Below are 25,151 nucleotides of genomic sequence, written 5' to 3'. Positions count from 1 at the left end.
TCAGATTGGAAGGAATTATTACAAAATTACGATAAAACGTATTGCATGATATAATATTAATAGATTAGGTTCTTTTATGTAACTTAGTTTACTATCGACGCTAATGTAAACTATGAGTGTAAGCAACAAACAATGGCGATAATGTATTATACATACATTTACTTCACCTACCCTAAGAATGTTCTATGTATGAAGCGTAAAATTTGTAATATTTTCGTACAGATTCAATATACATACTACTGATTTCAAATCAAAGACACAATCACGAACTTTTTTAATTCATCTAATTTACAATCATTCACTTAAAGAATATGACTAGATTGTTCAAAGTTCCAATATTTGAATACTTTTTGTTTGTTTTAAATACAAATACTCTCAATAGAAAATAATCGTATTGATTGAACGGACATTATCGTATTGATAAAAATTGTATAGGAATACTATTTGCTGAAATACTAAAAAATATTTCTGAAAAATAATAAATTATAAGCACGCATCTTTTATTACATTTTTGTAATAATACGATTATTGTTACTAACGTAACTGTTTTGTATATATATATATATATATATATATATATATATATATATATACGTATTTTTGTTATTGCAATAAGTTATTTAACATATATATATATGTTAATCAATTTCTTTTCTGCAAAGAAATGTATAATTAAATTATAGTGATTATAGTATGTTAATGCCAAACATAAGCAACGTTATACATATTTAAAAAATGGAGCACGTGAAAAGCAGATAAGTTAATTTAAAAGTACATTCGCCTTAAACATGATATTTCAGATCTCACGGTTTCTGATTCTTTAGAAACACATAATTTTAATATAAAAATTAGCACGTATGGGAAGATGGTACTAATGTTGATATCTAAACTCAGTAACTGTACGTATAAATACTTAAAAGTTAACTGCGGAAGTATTTAAATTTCTCTTTTTCAAATTGGATATGTTAATGTACATAAATTCCAAAAATTTGTATTTTGGAAGAATACAATCGAAATAGAATAAAATGTTAAACGAAACTGCTTACTCCTGGATATTCACGTTTCACAATTATGTACCATCTTATTAGCAAAGACAATATGCCTATTGTATTGGTGCAAAATGTAATATAAACAAACAATTAATACTGTTTCATACATACTGTAGAATTGAAAATTCAGTTTATCGTTTGTCAAATATTTACATTAGAACTTCTCTAAGAAGTTAGATATAAAAATTAAATATCTATTGCCTTTATAGTTTTTAGAAGCATCGCTATTGAATTAACAGTACCAAATCCTTCAACAGACATATTCTTAATTGCCATTAAATGTTGCACGTTTGTGCTAAATTGTATAATTGAAATTCACTAATGTATAGTGCCATATATCTACGATACTGGCCAATACTTAAAACATAATTCGGAAATAAATTCAGTCTGGTTTTGCGTTATAATGTACTCCCGTTTGCAGAAATTACTCAAACCGACAGATATCTCGACAGCAACGTCTCCTAACATATTTTTAATAATCCGAAAGATGTTCTACCTTGTGTCACTTTTTTCCATTGTTCGAGGAAACGTTTGTATGGACGAATGCATTTTTGTTTTTCATATTCTCCAAAATATTAACATCTATTCACTCTAGTGTAACTACTGTTCGAGCCATGATGGTAAAGATGAGTTTGGTGACTTCACTTTTATGTTGAACTGCTTCAGCGTTGCTTCTAATGCAGTTTGGTTTCCAGAGAAATAGGCAGACACTGCATTGTGAAACAACAATAACTGTTTATGCATCACTTTGATCTGTAATGACAATTTGATTTAAACAACAGTGAAAAGGTATTTGCTGCGACACTGAAAAGACAAACAAAAGTGTACCCTGTTCTCGTCTAAGAATTTAAGTTTAATCGAGACATCTGATCGTAACTTTTCAAAGTTTTGTTTATGTTCTTCATAGTTAGCCTGCGCCTCTTCTAACCTTATTGCATTACTACCATCTGATTTTGTAGCTTGGGCTAACGCTTCGAGATCTGTTCTATAGGCATCGTATTCTATTCTGTAAAAAGAATGGATATTAAAACATATTTCTGTGATTTATATATTTCATTGTAAAGCGAAATATTACCTTGCTGTTTCGTACTGTCGAACCGTTAGCAAAGTGTCTTCGATAGTTTTATTACAAAGTGTGTTCACAGACGAGACGAAAAAGTTTAAGGCCCCTAGTAGCGTTTCACCGTTTTTAGTCAAGTTCCTTTGAGTTTCAGAGTTGTACAGAAATTCTTCTTGTAGCTCCGGAGATTTCTGCGCTAATTCGGAAAATGCTTCGCCGAGAGCATGTTGCGTTTGTACAACATGATGAAAATGAGAAGCTAACGCTCTGGATAATCGTAACACGTTACAATACTTCCTCTGGGTGTCTCTTAACAATTCAATTTGTGTTTCAAGCTCTGGAGATGAAGATACAAGTTACATCGGAGTAAGAACATTATAATTAATCGTGTTACGTTGTAGATGATTCACCTGAATCTACTGTACGAGATGTTTTTCCAAGTTTCTCATACATTAACTGTCTAGTACATTTATATGTAGAAATACTCCAATTTTTGATACTTTCGATCTTACTTTGAGCAGTACGCATCGTTTGAGTATCACCATTTTGGATCGGTGTATTTGGAGATACTGTTACAGCTACAACAAGGTGAAAACATAGTTTTAATTTTACAAATGTTTAATAAGGTAATTTATGCAATTTGCAAATTCTCGAGACAATTTTTAAGAAGAGGAAACCAAATAAAATATTATTTTCAGTGGTGGTAGCCTTTGTAGATCTGAAATATATCAAAATTTGATTGAATTCTGTTGAAGGATCTACTCTGGCATTTTTTGAAAATGTTTAGAAGCCTAAATGCATAAAGAAAGTAGTCTAGTAATAACCATTGATTCGAATTACTTACATATCTGTGACGTAGGGCTACCCAATGTTAAATTGATCGTAGCTGGTCTAGCTTGACTGTCGTTAGTGCAATTGTTTGGTACATGAGGAGGAGGTGTCCCGCTATGAACCGCATTATCATTTTCACTTATAGGCGGTGCATCTTTCAACATTTCATGAATACTTCGCTCCATTCCACTGGATGTAATAACTACGTATATAAAAAAAGTTATACTATAATTATGTATAATATACACGAAATTACACTGGTGAAAGAAACAACTATAGGTGGTGCATCTTTCAACATTTCATGAATACTTTGCTCCATTCCACTGCATGTAATAAATACATATATGAAAAAGTTATACTATAATTACGTATAATATACACGAAATTACACTGGTGAAAAAAACAACTGCATCGTGCAGGAGGGCAAAGAATTTATGAAAAAACAAAAATGTTTTCAGGAAACCGCCATTTTTTATAACATTCACGTCTCTAACAACTGGTGTATATTTACAAACATAATTTGTATATAGAAAAATTCTATATAAAAGGTTCTATATAAATTCTATATAAAGCTCTAATACTTTGTTAACGAAAGAAATTATAAACGAAAGAAGCACCAAGAACTGTCACTTGACACCTGTTTTAAAACTAAATATGCACGGTTAGCCTAATTATTCACGAACTTTTATGATCCATTTCGAAGACGCAAAATTTTCAGTGAATATAGAGATTTTTAATCTACGGAAATACTTACTAAATAATTCCGAATATATAAGCAAATGCTATTATTATATGCACAAAACCTCAGAACGAATCTGTATAATGTATAATGCTTCTGATGAGACATGTAGTACACGAAGCCACGAAATATACTAGAGACGGAACTCGCGTCAAAACTTTGTATATTTATCTTTTCCAATATGATGACCTTGGCGATCTACATGCAAACAGCGTTGCCGTTTTCTAAAAATTGATTTTTCCGTTTCTATTTACAAATATGTGGATGATTGGATGAAAGAGAAAGAAGACGCTGGCAGAAAATTGGAATGGTAACATATGTTATCTCGACACATCTCGACATATGTCATATGTCGCTCGTAATTTCAAATTCATTGTGCAGTTCTGCAGCTATGTTCATAACGCATAAACATCGAATGTGCAAACTGCGTACTTCCAGCTCCTATATAGGGCTATATTCACGGCTCTACTTAGGAACGCCTTTATACGCTTTATACTTGAACATCTGTCTATATATATTTTACTTTACAATACAATTTTGTTGCATTTACTTATCATTCTGAATGAAAGAATAATAAACCATTATACAATAAGAAATGCATAACAATTAATATGAAGGTCCAAAAGCTCCATTTTGATCAATTTTGATGTATATAACTGTTCTGGAATTGATAAGAACTTGCCTATCGAGTACATAATCTACCTTTCCACATTCCATGACTACAACCAGAGCATGCGGTGGTGTGCGAGTGCGGAAACTCCTTCGAAAAGATTGTAAAGGAGTTTCCTCCACGTTTTTGGTTTTGACAGGTACATATTGTATGCGTACCTATTAAATATTACCAAGTAATAACGTAATGTATTCAGAATAAATTATATTTCTGTATTGTATGAAATAGTTGTTGAATATTATATTCTATTAGCATAGTTTATAATTAATTACGGGAGGTTAGAATTCCACATTGAAATTGGGATCTGGATTTTCGTATATATCGTATTTCGTTTGGGCACAAATATTTATGATTACGTTTGCACAGTATCCTTGCAACATTATTTCCTCTGTTTTGTAGTTTAGTTGAAAAACTGATTATTTGCTTTCTAGTTTGATCTGAATAAAACATATGTTAAAATAATTTACACAAGACTCCTAATTACTCGATAAAATTGATAATAAAAGATGTTCGAAAGACATAATACAACCTTGAAACAAATAGATCGATGTATTTAAATAGTAAATTGATATTAACACTAACCGTACCGGTTACAAAATGTGTTGGATAACATTATTTTATAAATATTACAAGGCTGAATCTATTTTGATTTTTCATAACTTTTATAATAATGCGTGCTCGAACAAAGAAATTTATTGAATACTTTCTAGTGGAAGCATCTTTATAATTTCAATAATTAAAAAATAAAGAATATGAAAGCAGTCATTTGACCGATTGTGGTACGGTTGGTGTTAAAAAAGGGTTGTTCGAATGTTAATAATTTTTACATATAATTTTCAGGCGGGCAGCTAGATTATCATCATGCCGCCTAAAAAGTCTATGGAGGAAACGGACCGGCTAACTCGTATAGCCATTGTTAATAACGATAAATGTAAACCAAAACGTTGTCGGCAAGAATGCAAGAGGTCTTGTCCAGTGGTACGGATGGGTAAACTTTGTATAGAGGTTAATCCAAATAGCAAGAAAGCATCTATTTCAGAAGAATTATGTATTGGATGCGGTATTTGCGTTAAGGTATACTCGAATATTCCAATTCTATAAGAATGAAAAACATTGCACTGTATTAACCATATTTTATTTTTAGAAATGCCCGTTTGAAGCAATATCTATCATTAATCTTCCTAGTAATTTAGAAAAGGAAACTACCCATCGTTACTCGAAGAATTCGTTTAAATTACACAGACTACCAATTCCACGTCCTGGAGAGGTATTAGGTTTGGTAGGAACCAATGGGATTGGTAAATCAACTGCTCTTAAAATTTTAGCTGGCAAGCAGAAGCCAAATTTAGGTCGATTCACTGTACGTATCATTTGCATCCACGTACATGTATATATGTTTTTGTATGATCAATAGTGATTCTTATTTTTTCATATAGGATCCTCCAGATTGGACCGAGATTTTGAGTCACTTTAGGGGCAGTGAATTGCAAAATTATTTTACTAAGATATTGGAGGATGACTTGAAAGCCCTGATCAAGCCTCAGTACGTAGATCAAATTCCTAAAGCTGTGAAGGGCACTGTGCAGCAGCTTTTAGATAAGAAAGACGAGTGCAAAAATCAAATGGATATTTGTAAAATGTTGGGTAAGTCCATACAACAAATTCAATTAAAGCAAACAATTTGTTAAATTCATTTTTCCTCAGATTTGCTGCACATACGCGACAGAGGCATCGAAGCACTTTCTGGTGGAGAGCTTCAACGATTTGCTTGCGCTATGGTGTGCATTCAAGATGGAGATATTTTCATGTTCGACGAACCGTCATCGTATTTGGATGTAAAGCAACGTTTGAACGCTGCTATAACAATCCGATCTCTCATTCATCCCGACAAGTAAGTCGTTAGCGGTCTCGCAATTAATCTACAACTATTCTTATCAGTTAACAATATTTTTCAAATTTAAACAGGTTCATAATAGTAGTGGAACACGATTTATCGGTTCTGGATTACTTATCAGACTTCATATGTTGCCTTTACGGCGTTCCTGGAGCGTACGGTGTTGTTACTATGCCTTTCTCTGTGAGAGAAGGTATAAACATTTTCCTCGATGGATTCGTTCCCACCGAGAATCTGAGATTCCGCGAGGAATCTCTTGTCTTCAAAGTAGCGGAGAGCGCAACCGAAGAGGAAGTGAAACGTATGAATCATTATGAATATCCAGCAATGGTCAAGACAATGGGTTCATTCCAACTGCACGTTGAGAAGGGTCAGTTCACCGACTCAGAAATCCTTGTGTTGCTTGGTGAAAATGGAACTGGAAAAACGACGTTCATTAGAATGTTGGCTGGCAACCTGCCACCCGACGATGGATCCGGTAATTAAAATTTCATTCATATTAATCAAGTTTTTACACAGTCGTTATACAACGGAAGATAATGAGCAGAAAATTTTCGGCTCCTGAAAATTTAAACAGAGAATTTAAAAATTCGACAGAGTTTAGTACGATTTTTATTTATTTCAGATCTACAAAGCCTACTATCACTGAAAACAAGATTTTATTTGATTCCACTTTCTTAAAATTCTTCTACAAAAATTGATAATTGCATAAACATCCGCAATCTAATAATGGGAATCATTTTATTTTTCGTAGGAAGCATCCCTATGTTGCATATCAGTTACAAACCACAGAAGATAAGTCCGAAATCTCAAGGCATCGTGCGGCAATTGTTGCACGAGAAGATCAGGGACGCTTATGTGCATCCTCAATTCGTGACGGATGTCATGAAGCCTTTGAAGATAGACGATATCATGGATCAAGAGGTGCAGAACCTTTCTGGAGGTGAATTGCAGCGAGTGGCTCTTGCTCTCTGTCTCGGCAAGCCTGCGGATGTTTACTTGATCGACGAACCTTCCGCTTATTTGGATTCGGAGCAACGTTTGGTTGCAGCTAAAGTCATAAAACGGTAATTATTTGTTTTTATCCAAGTGTATATCGAGGACGGTATTTATAGACTTGTGTTATTGTTTCAGATTTATTTTGCACGCAAAGAAAACGGGATTCGTAGTAGAGCACGATTTCATCATGGCCACATACTTGGCTGATCGTGTAATAGTATTCTCTGGCGTACCATCGTTAGCTACAACAGCTCACAGTCCACAGTCCTTGCTAAATGGCATGAACAGATTCTTAGAACTCCTAGGCATCACTTTCAGAAGAGATCCGAACAACTACAGACCGAGGATTAACAAGAATCAGTCTGTAAAAGTACGTGATCCGAATATACTGATCTTTATGCAAATTGATTGCAAGACAGAGGAGCGAAATAATAATTTCCTTCTTCTTTTAATTATCTGATTGAGCTAAAACCAATACACTGGTGTCCTCCAATCTTTTTAATATGTCCACTGATCTTTATGCAAAATAAGAAATGCATCGATTGAATTTCCTTCTTCTAAAACCAGTACATTGATGTCTTTAAATCTTTTTAATATGTCCACTGCTTTAAATTGCGCTTACCCATTTTCGCTATAAATGCATAAAATATAACACACTCCTAATGTAATTTTAATTGCACTGTTCACAGGACCTGGAGCAAAAGAGAGCAGGACAGTACTTCTTCCTGGAGGAGTGAGGTGTGATCTAGACAACGAGTTGAATAGCAGCTTATATGAAATATTGTGAAGAAATTTTTGTAAATCTTTATACTTTTAAAAGCCGGAATGGATTTCTTACAATGTATTAAATACTGGTGACGCACATTTTGCGTTCGCATGAAATATTATTTCTCTGGCCGCTTCGGTTCTTCTACTTGTAGAATATATTTATTTTAGTAAATATATATGGAATCAAGTCGCTCGAACTGTAATTACGACAGAAGAGAAATTTCTTTTATTGAAAGATACAGACGTATTTTTGTATAACACGATGCCTCTAGAAATTTATTTATATTCGCCGACGCGCGTCATACAAATTGCCCTTTTCTCATACATGAAACATTGAAACAATATCATGCATTCTTTTGTATGAACAAAATAATTTACGTCTGTGTGTGTGTGTGTAATGAAGTTGAAGGAAGCGAAATGTCTCAGTATATTTACATGTACATCTGCTATGAAACGTGAAATATAATACAAATGAAAGTTAAAGGAGAAATGGAGCGGTCATTTGATTAATCTTTACGAATACAATCATTTTACGATTTTATATGGACCATAAGAAATTGCCAATCAATTTCGAATCGTTATAAGATCATAGAGAGATTGAAACATGTTCCTTTGATAAATATGTTTCTTTGAAATTGTATATGAAATCGTAAAAAACAATACGACATTCTTTTGCAAAATCATTTAAATGTTAGCTATCGATTCAGGATAAACTAGTTTTCAAATAATGAAAAAAGAGGTAGTAAGTTGTATTTCCGCGTTTAAATGTAATCGCGATAAGATATAATTAATATGCTAATTTCACTATCTTGTCCGATTTGCATTGCTCATTAATAATTCACGCCAAAGCAGGCGAAGTATCTGTATTACGTAATATTTTAAGTTCAAGAATAGGTGACAAGAAGTTTTCCTGTATACTGGTCTCACGTGCTGGAAAGTTTCACAGAATTTTATACATTCAAATGAGACCATAGAAAAATTGATTTTTAAAAATCTGAAAACATAAGAAATTATGAAGAACGGCAGTAGCAGTGAACGCACGCTTTACATTAGCGTTATCATATACAGTCTTATGTAAACGCAGGCAATAGATTTTGCAACAATATTACATTGTTCGACGATTAATATATAACAATTTAACTTGCTTGAAAATAACGCTGTTATTAAATCATATTCTGAATATATGTATGTTAAAAATTAGATTCAAAGATCGTTTTATAGCATAGTAAAATATAATGTTTAATGATCGCAGCAGTCTAAACTGTCTAAAGAGTGCGAGTCAAAAGTAATAAAATTAAATGTCGTCTGCTTTTGTATTTAGAATAGCTGTTCGAACTATTCCGACATCAACCTTTACCTGGAAAAATAGTTTCTATGACGGTGACGATAAGAAGACATCATCAATATAGACCATTTGCTTTTTAAATGTCAATCAGATAAAAAAATAAATGTTAAAGTTATGCGATAGATAAATACAGTAGGGTGTTCACCAGATATTACCATCCTTTTGTACATACTTTTGTATACTTTAATATTTGAAGGAGAAACGTTAACGAGGATCATGTATAACTTTCAAGTAAAATTCCCAGAAGATTTGGCAAAGTCTCTGTTGAAGTCTCTGAATAAAAAACTGTCTTGACTAACGATTGTACGATTTATTTACAACTATTAAAATTATTAATGTACATCGTTTTAATTCTCGAACGTGAAAAATGATACATTTCGCAATTTAATTGCACCGATGTCCTCGATTCCACGTAGTTTCGGTACTGTCATCGCCGTCGGTACGCTTTCAAACGATAATTATTTTACAATGTTATTAACAAATAACTGATACCCGGAAACTCGTGCAGATAACGAGGTACGATTAAATGAGCCGCCGTTTTTCCATAAGTTTAAGGCCACCGATGCAAAACAACCGATTTTGGCGCAATGTATAAATGAGCAAGGCAAACCGAGGTCCGGGATTATTTCCGAGAAAATGGTGTCGCTGCCACCGTCCGCGTCTTTTCTCGTACCGAGGAAGCTTTTCCTCTTGTTCGCAGTTCTTTTCATCAATTTTGATCTATCGCATTGCTGTAAGTATTATAAATACAAGTCCAGTGGCAGCTGTATTGCCATTTTCGAATTTCCCGAGTTTTATTCGAATTCGAATTTGAACAGACTGCGCAATGTTTCTCGAATTTCATTCGAATTCGAATTTGAACAAACGATCTCGGCCCTGTTCGCGCTCCGCAATGTTCGAATTTAAAGGAGTAGACTCCTTTTTTCTAGTATTGCAAGGGTGCGGGATTGGCCTTCTCAATTTCTTGATAATATAATACAAACACGGGGTTTTCAGTAATCAAAACTCTTTTCAGTAGTTCAGTAGCTATTTTCATAGCTACATGCTGCCGAATAATGGAAATTACGCATCGTAAACAAAAAACTAGGACTTTTGAGGGAGATAGCGCTCTAGATCAATCTTTTATCTAGCGTTTTCGACTACTGGAAAACCCCGTGTTTGTATTATCGAGAAATGAGAAGGCGAATCTCGTACCCTTGCAATCCTGGAAAAAGGAGTGACGGCGTATCCTGAACACGCGTTTACAGTGCAACATTTAAATATTAATTTCAGGAATACGATCGAATTTAGTAAGATGAAATTTTGCAAGTGCATTCACATGTGTTTAACGTAATAGCACAAATTTTTACATGATATTTCATTAAAAATTGGAGTTGTCAGTAAGTGTGTAACGAATAATCTAAAAAATCGAGTTTAAAGATCTACGATTGTTCGGTTTCAATTTAGCGGTCCCTTTATTTAATGGAGCAGTGTATAAATGTTTTCTGAGTTTTCACACTTCCGAAGAACGGAATAAGTTGAGCTTTTGAAGAGGAAAGATTTATTTATGTAATTTAGATGACGATGTAACGGGGTTTTCCACGCCAGAAGAATGCAAGCGGGAATGCATTGAGGGAGAGAGTCCCAAAATTTGTTATTATAGATTTCACATCGAGTTCTATACTACTGTAGGCCCGTACGTATTAACATTCTATACTTGATAAACTAAAATGATTTGCTGCAATCATTTCAAACGCCAATTATTATTTCTTTAGTCCCTGCGATAAAGGATTCGAAAAAGAATGCGTGTGGGCCGATGGGTACGAGAAGACAATATTATCGATTAACCGGCAGATTCCAGGACCGCCGATCGAGGTATATAAATCAATTAAAACATTTGGAACATTCGAAAAATTATTTAAACCCTATTTACGAGTTTAAACATAATTTCACAGGTATGTCTAGGTGATACAATTGTGGTGGATGTAGAAAATGCTGCACCTGGTACCGAAGTCACCATACATTGGCATGGGGTCTTCCAGAATGGCTACCAATATTACGATGGTGTTCCATATGTGACACAGTGTCCAATCCCGTCATCGTCGAGTTTCAGGTGAAACGATTTAAAACAATATTAATGGATCAAAATTCTACAGAAGTGAACACTGAAAAGTTCATACTTATTTAAAATCTCGAGATTCCGGCCAAATAGGAAAGTTGATTAGTTCAAAAGCTTAAGTTAAATCGATTCTTTCTCCCTTGTCTACCTAAATTAAGGAATATTATCGAACACGTTTAACACTAAACCCACCGAACTCTAAAAGCGATTAAAATGTTTTAGCTTATACAAATGATAAGGCTCTATTTATTTAAATCTTGTGAAATTTTCACTACAATATGTGCTTGGATGAAAAAATTTATCGAATCAATTTCCGTACATGTAACTTAATAATATTGTAACTCAATAATGATGAAATAAAAAGCGGCAGTGATAGGTTTACTGTTAATGGTACATACTATGGTAAGTAGAAGCGTCGAGTATTGGTCAGACGCGACAGCCAGTTATGCGAATTTCTCGCACACATTATAATTTCATATTGACGAAGTTGTCTCGTAAATGTAACTATTGCTCTCATTTTTACATTTGTTCCCTGAGTTTCCATTAGCTATACATATACGCTAATTGCGATACTTTAACTGTTATCCAGAAAGATGGTAAAAACGAATAGGATATTTCGGAATCATTGCTACGGAATGCCGGAGTAAATGAATATTTCTATGTTCCTATGAGCAATATTCTCAGCTTCCTTTTTTCGAAAGGAACTGTGGCAGATTCAAATTTGAAATTCTTGTACTCAGATACACATTCGGGGCCGACAACGCGGGTACGCACTTCTACCACTCTCATATATCGACGTTCATGTTGGATGGGCAAACGGGACCCCTATGGGTCAAGAATCCCCGCGATCCCCATAAAAATCTTTACGATAAGGAGTTCGTAATCATGCTGAATGATTGGATGCACACACTGTCGTTGGAACGTTTTCCTGGTGGTTATAACAATCGTCCAAATGTAGGTCAAGCTGCGCAAAACATACTTATCAACGGATTGGGAAACTGGACGGTAATATACATCTTGTGAACCGAACCTTTCCGATGAACACGAATTATTAAAAGAATATATTTGCGCATTCAGGGTAATTCAACAAAGGAAGAAGGAGTTAGGAAGGGACGGTTGACGGTGTTTGACGTCGAGCCAGGGTTACGATACAGAGTCCGAATAGTTAATGCGTTCAGCACGGTCTGTCCAGTGGAAATTTCGTTCCACGGTCACAGGTGCACTGTGATTGCTCAGGATGGCGAAGATGTGCATCCTAAGACAGTGGACAGGCTTGTCACTACATCAGGTGAAGCGACTCTTCAAAAATAGAATCTTTTAATTACCCGTTGTGTAATTTCAGCTTTCATTCGAATAGGAAATTAATTAGACTGCCTCTTCAAGCGATTTCTTGTTCAGTCGGCCATATTGTCGGCGAGATTTTCGTACTTAAATTGAACTTCTGGTGTTTGAGAGTAACGTTGACTGTGAAATATCGCAATTCTAATTAGACATTTATGGCTTATACAAATTTTCAAAAAATGCTAAAGTACTAACAGAATTTGAAAACAGAATATTATGTGGTACCACTTTCTTAAAATTTGTCTACAAAAATTGAAAATTGCATAGAGATCCGCAGTCTAATTCTAATCGAAATCAACTCGATCTTGGTATTTTTATAAAGCAATATGCACCAGTTACTTTGAATTAGCGGTAAGATATGCGATGTAAGATGTAAGATTTAGCGTTATGATGTGAAAATGATATTTATAAAAATTAGGATTTACGTGTTTGCGTAACAGGTGAACGGGTGGACTGTATAATAACCGCGAATAAAACTGTGGACTCGTATTGGATCCACGCGCGAGGTCTCAGCGAATGTGGTCCACCCGACAATAGTGTTCACCAGTTAGCCATTTTGCGATACGCCGGTGCCTCGAGTACTCCGTCGGAGCCTCCACCAACGTATAACGATGTTGCACCAGGTGTTGTAAGTGTCAATGACTTTCTTAACATGTCTTGTTCTTCTTTTAGAAAGATTATTGAGCCAATCCGCAATGTATAAAAGATGTAGCAGTTCGATAAGTACTACAGTTTGGCTAAAAAGGAAAAGATTAGAATGTCTGGTAGAATTTTCGAAAACGTGCAGTAAAATAATCTTACCGAGAGAAATGTGAAATTTCTGCGTTTATTAGATTTACAACGGGCTGGACGCATCGAAATGCAACACAACCGATGACAGTCAGGTGGTTTGCGTAAACCAATTCAAAAGTTTGAAAACCGAATCGGAAGTCTTGGGAGTCGACCCGGATGAGCAGCACATAATGGACTTCTGGTTCTTCAATTACACCCAATATGGCGACAATTTACTCTTCAAAGCGGATTCCGTGTACCCAGCTTTCTTTGGTATCTAGCTGTTTAAAGATAGGACGATGAACTGCCGTAAGACCCGCATTAGAATATTGTTGACATGGAACATCTTTTTTCAGACGCAAATGACAAGTCTCAGTTGCTCTCGATGTTCAACGATATTTCATTCGAGACACCGTCCTCGCCGTTGATCTCGGACTTCCGAAGCTACAGAACTGTCTGCAAACAGAATGAACTCAGCACCTGCCATCAGCCTTGCACTTGCACACAAGTGATCCCTGCCAAATATGGTGCGGTGGTGGAACTCGTGATATATGATAGCAGTAAGTAATTCCTTCTTGTTCGAATGCTACTTTAATTTTATACTTACAATTTTAAATAGCGACGTGAAAAAAATTCATTTGACTTTCTTTGCGCGATACTGAAAATCATTGTTAAAGCCAATGCTACATTGCGGCCAGATTATACATTGCAAAATTTGTTCATTTTGTTATAATGTCAGTATTACTTTTCTATGTTGATCACTAGACTGCGGATCTTTATGCAGTAAAGAGTAATAAAGTAAACAATGTTTTTCAAAAATTTCTTTCAATTCCTCAAATCTTTTTAATATGTCCACTGCGTTAAATTGTACGTGCCGATTTTTCTCATAAGTGCATCAAATCCGCAGTTTAGTTGTTACAGGATCTGGAAACACGAAGTCAAAATTAATTAATATTAATTTAATTCTAATTTAACTCGAATTTCTTTAACTCCATTTCCCGTGAAATCTGTTGCAGATCAACTGGAAGGTCTTTATCACCCGTTCCATCTGCACGGCTACTCGTTTCAAGTTTTCGGACTTGGAACGCTGAAGACGACCGGTAACATTACTCGAGCAGAAATGGGTCAAGTATTACAAGATCACAGGAGACGCCTTAAAGAGGGATTGTATAAGAATCCGCCTTCCAAAGATACTGTCAAAATTCCGCAGGGTGGATTTGCGATTATTCGTTTCAAGGCGGACAATCCAGGTAATTATAAAAGCTTACAACTTCTTAACAAAATCATTAACAAAGTTATTATGCCACGTCGAGTGCCACTGTTGAATTGTTTGGACATTTCTGACCAGGAAAGTAAATGATTCTTGTTTCTTTGATAGGATGGTGGTTGATTCACTGTCATTTCTCGTGGCACCACCTCACTGGCATGGAATTGGTGATTCGCGTTGGCGAACAATATCAACTACCCCCGGTACCACCCGGTTTCCCGGAATGCAGCAACTGGACACCAGCGTTGAACACTTTGAACAACTTCTACGGTTTCAGATATCCGCAGATTTATAATTAGCATATTCAATGTAATTGCCCTGTCTTAAAGTCCTTCGAATCATTTATACAAAATATGCTGATTGCTACATACTGTAGAATCAATCTCTTAGCAAGGAAACTGATAATTAAATTGCCGATTTTAGACAAAAATACATATATGTATATGTATATACAATTTTGTCACGTTGCCCCTTTTCGTCGGGTTGTAAGACCCGGAAAAATGGCTAACTTCACGCTTTGCTGGCACTGAGACCGGGCCGCGCTTAGCCCAGTACGAGCGGTCTGCCCAAGACAAAGCGAGATTCGAAGGTCCGATAATTTCTCGAAAACAACAATCGTTCGGGCGTCAGGCACGGAGAAGCCGAGCTCGAGAGTCGAACCTTCGAGACACGTGGATCGGGAATGACAACGCGAAAGGGCGAAATGGTTCGGACACGGGGATAACTAGGACAGCCCTCTCGGCAGGGCGGATGTCACAAGGTTTAATTACGCACAACGGTATGGGCTCGAGCTGTTTATTGCAGCGGTCAGATGTTACAAAATGGGCGGCCACGTGGCCGCGACCCAGAGCCCGCGCTCTTCATACAATTTTTGCGATAGATGTTCGGTCGCAGTGCGGTTGTCGATTTAAAAGGATCGCGCGACGATACGGATGCTCGGTGTCGCTAATAACAAAATTCTAAATGACGGAATCGAGCGCGGCGCAGATGTTTGGCGCGAGACGGGACTGTCGCAGTAACTTCCGCACGCGGTTCGCTCCGATGCGTATGGTAACGGTTACGCGGCTGAATTTCGGCGAACCCGCTTCGATATTCGGCACGACACAGGATTCGAGACTGCACGAAATCGACGTAGAGATTATTCGCACGAAACGCGACTCCTCCGAGAAAACTTCCGAATACGCGACGCGATCAGGAACACTCTCAAGAGATGCTCAAAGTGCCCCCGAAATGGACACGAGGCGCCCTGCGCCTCGGCACACGCGAAGGTTCGAGAACGGAACGAGACGCGTTCGTCCTCCCGCGACAAAAATCGAGCCAACTCGCACCGAAATTATGCACGATGGATCACTACGCGACTTACCGTTCCTACCCTCGTTACTATCCGCCGGGCAAAGGAAGCTGGCTGGAGCTGCTTCCGGGAAGTGATCTCCTCACGCTGGACGGCTCGAGGATTCACAATTCTATCCTGCACGGGAACCTCTAACGGACGTGCGACTACACGCGAAGTTTACTACGCCGTCGGAATTCGCGGATACAGAGCGTTAGACGCAGCGTTTACGAGAGCTAGCACGACAGTGATAGTGATCCATGCAGTGAAGCCAGAATGAGGACCAAACGGAGCTCCCGTACTCTCCTCCTTACCCCTTCCACTATTCCATTCCAGCACCATGCACCAGTTGAGCTCCAAACGGAGCTCACACATTCCCATCTTTTTCCCCTTCCACTATCCCATTCCAGCACCATGCGCACACTCCAACGTCCCCCACTAAGACCGTAGACCACGGTGCCCGTGCCGTAGACTGGTCTGGTCATCAGAAAGGGGGTGCATCATCTCACCGTGACTCCCCTCATCTGGCTACACTGGATCCATAGGCTTTCGATCGTTTGACGAATCGATCCCTGTTATACCTACCCGACCACTGGCGTATTCCTGAAAAATTTTGCTATACCACGCAAAAAACGCGCACGTGTTCATTGTGTATACAAAATACAAGAAATAAGAGAAGGCCAAAAACTATTTATTTGATTTCCACCTCGATCCAAATAATAAATAATCTTTTATTTGCAAATAAGAAATAAAATTGTATTTAAATAAAAAGTGTAGTTATCATTTGCAATTAAAATCACACGTTTATTTATTATTTAAAAAAATCAGGGATGATACGTTCGGACATCGTCGAATTACGGAACGCAAAAATAATAAACGCTATTTATCAATACTCATCCATCAAACCGCTCTGTGACACTCGCCGTCACGCTCCTCGCCGAACGAAACCTACAAGATTTTCAATCTTAACAATATAACTATTAAGTATATTATATAAACAGTTCTCTTATCCTGTAATGAGGGGTACACACGGCAAACGCACTACATTATACGTAATCGTTGATCGTCGCGTGCTTTATCGTACGATGTTGCTATTAAAGTCATGCTCCTCGAGAAATGACAAGTTTCAATGAACCCTCCCATTCCTCCTCTAAAATCTCTCCAATCTTTAACTGTCGTTCACGACTATTGATCTCGGTTTCCACGACTGATCAACGCATCGACCGTTGCTGTTCAATCACATCGAGAAGGTTCTATTTCAATTTTCAATACACCTTGTATAAAAATTTAACTTGCTTGAAAATAACGCTGTTATTAAATGATTTTCTGAATGTAAGTATGTTAAGAATTAGATTCAAAGATCGTTTTATAGCATAGTAAAACATAATGTTTAATGATCGCAGCAGTCTAAACTGTCTAAAGAGTGCGATTAAAAAAAAATTGACATAAATGTCGTCTGCTTTCGTATTTAGCATAGCTGTTCGAACTATTCTGACGTCATGCTTTATCTGGAAAAATATTTTCTATGACGGTGACGATAAGAAGATATCGTCAACATAGATCATTTGCTTGTTAAATGTCAATCAGATAAAAAAATAAATGTTGAAGTTATGCGATAGATAAATACAGTAGGGTGTTCACCAGATATTACCATTTTGTACATACTTTTGTATACTTTAATATTTGTAGGAGAAACGATAACGGAAATCATGTATAACTTTCAAGTGATATTCCCAGAAGATTTGGCAAAGTCTCTGTTGAAGTCTCTGAACAAAAAACTGTCTTAACTAACGATTGTACGATCATTTTGTGTACGATTTATTTACAAGTATTACAATTATTAATGTACAACGTTTTAATTCTCGAACGTGAAAAATGATACATTTTGCAATTGAATTGCACCTATGTCATCGACTCCACGTAGTTTCGGTGCTGTGTTCGGCGTCGGTACGCTTTCAAATGATAATTCTTTTACACTGTTATTAACAAAGAACTGATACCCGGAAGCTCATGCAGATAACGAGGCACAGTTAAATGAGCCGTCGTTTTTCGATAATTTTAAGGCCACCGATGCAAAACTACTGATTTTGGCGCATTGTATAAATGAGCAAGACAAACCGAGGACCGGAATTATTTCCGAGAAAATGGTGTCGTTGCCACCGTCCGCGTCTTTCCTTGTACCGAGGAAGGTTTTGCTCTTGTTCGCAGTTCTTTTCATCAGTTTTGATCTATCGCATTGCTGTAAGTATTATAACTACAAGTCCAGTGACATCTCTGTTGGCATTTTCAAGTTTCCCGAATTGTATTCGATTTCGAATTTGAACAGACTCCGCAATGTTTCCCGAATTTTATTCGAATTTGAACAAACGATCTCGGCCCTGTTCGCGCTCCGCAATGTTCAAATTTAAAGGAGTAGACTCCTTTTTTCTAGTATTGCAAGGGTGCGGGATTGGCTTTCTCAATTTCTCGATAATATAATACAAACACGGGGTTTTCAGTAATCAAAAGTCTTTTCAGTAGTTCAGTAGCTATTTTCATAACTACATGCTGCCGAATAATGCAAGTTACATCTCGTAAACGAAAAAATAGGACTTTTGAGGGAGATAGCGCTCTAGACCAATCTTTTATCTTGCGTTTTTGACTACTGGAAAACCCCGTCTTTGTATTATCGAGAAATGAGAAGGCGAATCCCGTACCCTTGCAATCCTGGAAAAAGGAGTGAGGGCGTATCCCGAACACGCGTTTACAGTGCAACATTTAAATATTAAATTCAGGAATACGATCGAATTTAGTAAGATGAAATTTTGCAAGTGCATTCACATATGTTTAACGTAATAGCACAAATTTTTACAAGATATTTCATTAAAAATTGGAGTTGTTAGTAAGTGTGTAACGAAGTGCATCGTCGAAAACTCTGTTCAATCAGGTCAATAATTAATAACCTAAAAAAATCGAGGTTAAACATCTACGATTGTTCGGTTTCGATTTAGCGGTCCCTTTATTTTATGGAGCAGTGTATAAATGTTTTCTGAGTTTTCACACTTCCGAAGAACGGAATAAGTTGAGAATTTGAAGACGAAAGATTTATTTATTTAATTTAGATGACAATGTAACGGGGTTTTCTACGCCAGAAGAATGCAAGCGGGAATGCATTGAGGGAGAAAGTCCCAAAAATTGTTATTATAGATTTCACATCGAGTTCTATACTACTGTAGGCCCGTACGTATTAACAGTCTATATGTACTTGATAAACTAAAATGATTTGCTGCAATCATTTCAAACGCGCATTATTATTTCCTTAGTGCCTGCGATAAAGGATTCGAAAAAGAATGCGTGTGGGCCGATGGGTACGAGAAGACAATATTATCGATTAACCGGCAGATTCCAGGACCGCCGATCGAGGTATATAAATCATTTAAAACATTTGGAACATTCGAAAAATTATTCAAACCCTATTTACGAGTTCAAACATAATTTCACAGGTATGTCTAGGTGATACAATTGTGGTGGATGTAGAAAATGCTGCACCGGGTCTCGAAGTCACCATACATTGGCACGGGCTCTTCCAAAACGGCTACCAATATTACGATGGTGTTCCGTATGTGACACAGTGTCCAATCCCGTCATCGACGACTTTCAGGTGAAACGATTTGACACGATATTAATGGATCAAAATTCTACAGTGCAAAAGGTGTAATTAGACAAAAACTGAGAAGTTAACACTAACCGTACCGGTTGCAAAATGTGTCGGATATACATCGTTTTATAAAAATTACAAAACTGAACTTATTTAGATTCTTCACAATTTTTACAACAATACGTGATTAAATAAAGATATTTATGTCAGGATTTTATGTTTCACACAATAACGTGTTGGTGTAAATTACTTTTATAAACATAACATTTATTATCTGATATTAGGTTATACATAATAATTTCAAAGTATATAACTGGTTAACAAAACATTTCACCATCTCGTGGTCTTTCTCTTTGTACTTCAATTCTCAACGCTTTCCGTCGCGAACACCATCTCTGGTCGTATGTTCCAACAATTTATTGAATAATTACTGATGAAAGAGCATCTTCGGTTAGTGTTAATATTTATTCCAAATCTCAAGATCTCGTCCAAATAGGAAATTTGATTAGTTCAAAAGCTTAAGTTAAGTGATTCTCTCCCACTTGTCTACCTAAATTAAGGAATATTATCGGACACGTTTAATGGTACTATGGTCAGTAGAAGCGTCGATTATTGGTCAGACGCGGCAGCCAGTTTTATACGAATTTCTCGCACACATTATACTGTCATATTGACGAAGTTGTCTCGTAAATGTAACTGTTGCACTCACTTTTACATTTGTTCCCCGAGTTTCCATCCGCTATATACGCTAATTGCGATACTTTAAAAGTATTGCTGTTATCCAGAAGGATGGTAAAGCGAATAGGATAGAATTTTATCGATTTTGGAATCAATGCTACGGAATATCGGAATAAATGAATATTTCTCCGATTCATTTTTCGAAAGGAATACGCACTTCTACAACTCTCATATATCGACGTACATGTTGGATGGGCAAACGGGAAGTCTAATTATCAAGAATCCCGCGTTCCCCATAAGAAAGTTTATTGTTATCCAGAAAGATGGTAAAAACGAATAGGATATTTCGGAATCATTGCTACGGAATACCGGAATAAATTAATATTTCTATATTTCCCCCTATATGAGCAATATTCTCAGCTTCATTTCTCCGAAAGGAACTGCGGCAGATTCAAATCTGAAATTCTTGTACTCACAACAGATACACATTCGGGGCCAACAACGCGGGTACGCACTTCTACCACTCTCATATGTCGACGCACATGCTGGATGGGCAAATAGGATCCCTAATTGTCAAGACTCCCCGCGATCCCCATAAAAATCTTTACGATGATGAGCGCGTAATCATGCTGAATGATTGGATGCACACACTGTCGTTGGAACGTCTTCCTGGTGTTTTTAGTCGTCCAAATCCAGGTCAAGCTGCGCAAAACATACTTATCAACGGATTGGGAAACTGGACGGTAATATACATCTTGTAAACCGAACCTTTCCGATGAACACGAATTATTAAAAGAATATATTTGCGCATTCAGGAATATTCAGAAAAGGACGAAGGAGTTAGGAAGGGACGGTTGACGGTGATCGACGTCAAGCCGATGTTACGATACAGAGTCCGAATAATTAATGCGTTCAGCACGGTCTGTCCAGTGGAAATTTTGTTCCACGGTCACAGGTGCTCTGTGATTGCTCAGGATGGCGAAGAAGTGTATCCTAAGACAGTGGACAGGCTTGTCACTACAGCAGGTGAAGCGACTCTTCAAAAATAGAATCTTTTATTTACCCGTTGAGTAATTAAATAAAATAATTAAAATTAAAATAAATAATTAAATTGAGTAATTAATGCAGCTCTCATTCGAATAGGAAATTAATTAGACTGCCTCTTCAAGCGATTTCTTGTTCAGTCGGCCATATTGTCGGCGAGATTTTCGTACTTAAATTGAACTTCTGGTGTTTGAGAGTAACGTTGACTGTGAAATATCGCAATTCTAATTAGACATTTATGGCTTATACAAATTTTCAAAAAATGCTAAAGTACTAACAGAATTTGAAAACAGAATTTTATGTGGTACCACTTTCTTAAAATTTGTCTACAAAAATTGAAAATTGCATAGAGATCCGCAGTCTAATTCTAATCGAAATCAACTCGATCTTGGTATTTTTATAAAGCAATATGCACCAGTTACTTTGAATTAGCGGTAAGATATGCGATGTAAGATGTAAGATTTAGCGTTATGATGTGAAAATGATATTTATAAAAATTAGGATTTACGTGTTTGCGTGACAGGTGAACGGGTGGACTGTATAATAACCGCGAATAAAACTGTGGACTCGTATTGGATCCACGCGCGAGGTCTCGGCGAATGTGGTCCACCCGACAATAGTGTTCACCAGTTAGCCATTTTGCGATACGCCGGTGCCTCGAGTACTCCGTCGGAGCCTCCACCAACGTATAACGATGTTGCACCAGGTGTTGTAAGTGTCAATGCCTTTCTTAACATGTCTTGTTCTTCTTTTAGAAAGATTATTGAGCCATTCAGCAATGTATAAAAAATGTAGCAGTTCGATAAGTACAGTTTGACTAAAAAGGAAAAGATTAGAATGTCTGGTAGAATTTTCGAAAACGTGCAGCACAACAATCTTACCGAGAGAAATGTGAAATTTCTGCTTTTATTAGATTTACAACGGGCTGGACGCATCGAAATGCAACACAACCGATGACAGTCAGGTGGTTTGCGTAAACCAATTCAAAAGTTTGAAAACCGAATCGGAAGTCTTGGGAGTCGACCCGGATGAGCAGCACATAATGGACTTCTGGTTCTTCAATTACACCCAATATGGCGACAATTTACTCTTCAAAGCGGATTCCGTGTACCCAGCTTTCTTTGGTATCTAGCTGTTTAAAGATAGGACGATGAACTGCCGTAAGACCCGCATTAGAATATTGTTGACATGGAACATCTTTTTTCAGACGCAAGTGACAAGTCTCAGTTGCTCTCGATGTTCAACGATATCTCATTCGAGACACCGTCCTCGCCGTTGATCTCGGACTTCCGAAGCTACAGAACTGTCTGCAAACAGAATGAACTCAGCACCTGCCATCAGCCTTGCACTTGCACACAAGTGATCCCTGCCAAATATGGTGCGGTGGTGGAACTCGTGATATATGATAGCAGTAAGTAATTCCTTCTTGTTCGAATGCTACTTTAATTTTATACTTACAATTTTAAATAGCGACGTGAAAAAAATTCATTTGACTTTCTTTGCGCGATACTGAAAATCATTGTTAAAGCCAATGCTACATAGCGGCCAGATTATACATTGCAAAATTCGTTCATTTTGTTATACTGTCAGTATTGCTTTTCTATGTTGATCACTAGACTGCGGATCTTTATGCAGTAAAGAGTAATAAAGTAAACAATGTTTTTCAAAAATTTCTTTCAATTCCTCAAATCTTTTTAATATGTCCACTGCGTTAAATTGTACGTGCCGATTTTTCTCACAAGTGCATCAAATCCGCAGTTTAGTTGTTACAGGATCTGGAAACACGAAGTCAAAATTAATTAATATTAATTTAATTCTAATTTAACTCGAATTTCTTTAACTCCATTTCCCGTGAAATCTGTTGCAGATCAACTGGAAGGTCTTTATCACCCGTTCCATCTGCACGGCCACTCGTTTCAAGTTTTCGGACTTGGAACGCTGAAGACGACCGGTAACATTACTCGAGCAGAAATGGGTCAAGTATTACAAGATCACAGGAGACGCCTTAAAGAGGGATTGTATAAGAATCCGCCTTCCAAAGATACTGTCAAAATTCCGCAGGGTGGATTTGCGATTATTCGTTTCAAGGCGGACAATCCAGGTAATTATAAAAGCTTACAACTTCTTAACAAAATCATTAACAAAGTTATTATGACACTTCGAGTGCCACTGTTGAATTGTTTGGACTTTTCTGACCAGGAAAGTAAATGATTCTTGTTTCTTTGATAGGATGGTGGTTGATTCACTGTCATTTCACGTGGCACCACCTCACTGGCATGGAATTGGTGATTCGCGTAGGCGAACAATATCAACTACCCCCGGTACCACCCGGTTTCCCGGAATGCAGCAACTGGACACCAGCGTTGAACACTTTGAACAACTTCTACGGTTTCAGATATCCGCAGATTTATAATTAGCATATTCAATGTAATTGCCCTGTCTTAAAGTCCTTCGAATCATTTATACAAAATATGCTGATTGCTACATACTGTAGAATCAATCTCTTAGCAAGGAAACTGATAATTAAATTGCCGATTTTAGGAAAAATTAAACGCAATACAAATTTTCAGAGATTTGCAGTTTGATTGAATTGTAGGCCATTCAAATTTTTAATAGAGGAAGCAACTTTTTATTTACGTCTTTTTCCTTCCGCAAATGTTTCTGAATGTGTTGATTTTGCATAAATATTTGCAGATGTTTTGCACACGATACTCGTACGACGCGTTTTTGCGCCATCCGTAACACACGATAATAGACGAAGCGTACGAATTAAATCCTCTGTACAGACACAGCCGAACAGTTCAATCGTCGAATTTATTTTAAAGAATTACTACTCGATATTATTATATGTTCATAGTGAGGATATGTGAAATACAAAACCAGTGTAACCTACGCTGTTTATATAGTTTATTAATGTAAACAGTTGTCATAATTACCGTTTTTGTTGATTAAATAAAGAATGTGAAATTGCGAAACAAAGTTTGAAGATGACAGTAACAAAACTGTCGATACTTATATATTATTAAATAATATATTATAGATATTATAACTTAGCTTCAATTATTTTCGAACACCATGTCTGGTTGTTTGTTGTTCCCGCATGTTGGGAAATCTAGAGGAACAGGTACGAAACTTTCGCGACTTCCCACTTGTAATAACAATTGCATACCAGGTCCAAATGTCCCAGGGGAAATCGCAGTGCCCCGTGCTTCGACCAGCCAATATCCTGTAAGGAATAATCGAATTAACAATGAACTGTGGATCTTCATGCAACTGAGAATTGTCTGCATCGACTGCGGATCATTATGCATTTATGAAGAAATTGACTGGGTGAAATATAAAACAATAACAGATCAGAAAAATTTAAGAATGTTGTTACGTGTTGTTTTTAATACAACAATATCATTAAGGGATGAAATCGATTTTTATTTTACTGCTGCTGCCCACAATCAATCCCAAGTAACCACGTACGTCCCTAAAACGTACGGTTCACGTCCAAACGTCCTACGTCCATTCTGCGTACGTTTTAGGGACGTACGTGGCTACTTGTGGCTACTTGGGAATGCAGAACATTTTTATTTTGCATAAAGATCGGCAGTCTATTAATAACAATTCAGTGATTTCGCAATA

The 25,151-nt window shown here is 36.8% G+C and overlaps 5 protein-coding genes across 8 annotated transcripts in view; 3 read left to right on the top strand and 2 right to left on the bottom strand.

The window, feature by feature from the left end:
• Positions 1–26: 26 nt before the first annotated feature.
• Positions 27–3,848, bottom strand: Arfip (ADP ribosylation factor interacting protein arfaptin). Of its 2 annotated transcripts, none has more exons than XM_076433529.1 (6): positions 3,695–3,848; positions 2,954–3,142; positions 2,520–2,687; positions 2,125–2,446; positions 1,878–2,055; positions 27–1,802 (listed from the first exon to the last, which is right to left on the bottom strand). In XM_076433529.1, the coding sequence occupies exons 2-6, from the start codon at positions 3,123–3,125 to the stop codon at positions 1,650–1,652; spliced, it is 993 nt and encodes a 330-aa protein (XP_076289644.1). In that variant the 5' UTR covers positions 3,126–3,142; positions 3,695–3,848; the 3' UTR covers positions 27–1,649. The 2 variants fall into 2 exon arrangements, with proteins under 2 accessions (XP_076289644.1, XP_076289654.1); XM_076433539.1 differs by lacking the exon at positions 3,695–3,848 and adding an exon at positions 3,522–3,598.
• Positions 3,849–4,353: 505 nt separating this feature from the next.
• Pix (ATP-binding cassette sub-family E member 1 pix) lies at positions 4,354–9,653 on the top strand. Its single transcript, XM_076433491.1, has 9 exons — positions 4,354–4,488; positions 5,190–5,423; positions 5,494–5,709; positions 5,786–5,993; positions 6,054–6,240; positions 6,315–6,721; positions 6,998–7,310; positions 7,378–7,612; positions 7,932–9,653. The coding sequence occupies exons 2-9, from the start codon at positions 5,211–5,213 to the stop codon at positions 7,977–7,979; spliced, it is 1,827 nt and encodes a 608-aa protein (XP_076289606.1). The 5' UTR covers positions 4,354–4,488; positions 5,190–5,210; the 3' UTR covers positions 7,980–9,653.
• Positions 9,654–9,929: 276 nt separating this feature from the next.
• On the top strand, positions 9,930–15,264 carry LOC143213518 (uncharacterized). Its single transcript, XM_076433444.1, has 11 exons — positions 9,930–10,088; positions 10,913–11,030; positions 11,110–11,209; positions 11,290–11,447; positions 12,194–12,458; positions 12,531–12,741; positions 13,235–13,422; positions 13,628–13,838; positions 13,922–14,125; positions 14,582–14,815; positions 14,944–15,264. Exons 1-11 carry the CDS (start codon positions 9,992–9,994, stop codon positions 15,129–15,131), a joined length of 1,974 nt encoding a protein of 657 aa, XP_076289559.1. The 5' UTR covers positions 9,930–9,991; the 3' UTR covers positions 15,132–15,264.
• LOC143213528 (uncharacterized) overlaps positions 13,921–25,151 on the bottom strand; it is a 35,351-nt gene continuing 24,120 nt past the window's right edge. For 2 of the 3 annotated variants that reach the window (XM_076433468.1, XM_076433481.1), the window contains one exon: positions 13,921–24,747. In XM_076433468.1, coding sequence (XP_076289583.1) covers positions 24,578–24,747 — 170 coding nt within the window. In that variant the 3' untranslated portion in view covers positions 13,921–24,577. The remainder of the gene's footprint in view (positions 24,748–25,151) is intronic. The other variant, XR_013009988.1, reaches the window with a different exon arrangement.
• LOC143213521 (uncharacterized) lies at positions 18,251–23,938 on the top strand. Its single transcript, XM_076433459.1, has 11 exons — positions 18,251–18,403; positions 19,264–19,381; positions 19,465–19,564; positions 19,645–19,802; positions 20,959–21,220; positions 21,293–21,503; positions 22,045–22,232; positions 22,435–22,645; positions 22,729–22,932; positions 23,389–23,622; positions 23,751–23,938. Exons 1-11 carry the CDS (start codon positions 18,307–18,309, stop codon positions 23,936–23,938), a joined length of 1,971 nt encoding a protein of 656 aa, XP_076289574.1. The 5' UTR covers positions 18,251–18,306.

This window comes from Lasioglossum baleicum, chromosome 1 (assembly GCF_051020765.1).
Source record: "Lasioglossum baleicum chromosome 1, iyLasBale1, whole genome shotgun sequence".
NCBI classification, from domain to species: Eukaryota; Metazoa; Arthropoda; class Insecta; order Hymenoptera; family Halictidae; genus Lasioglossum; species Lasioglossum baleicum.
Note: the sequence above shows the minus strand (reverse complement) of the source record. Positions and strands in the feature narration are given on the sequence as shown.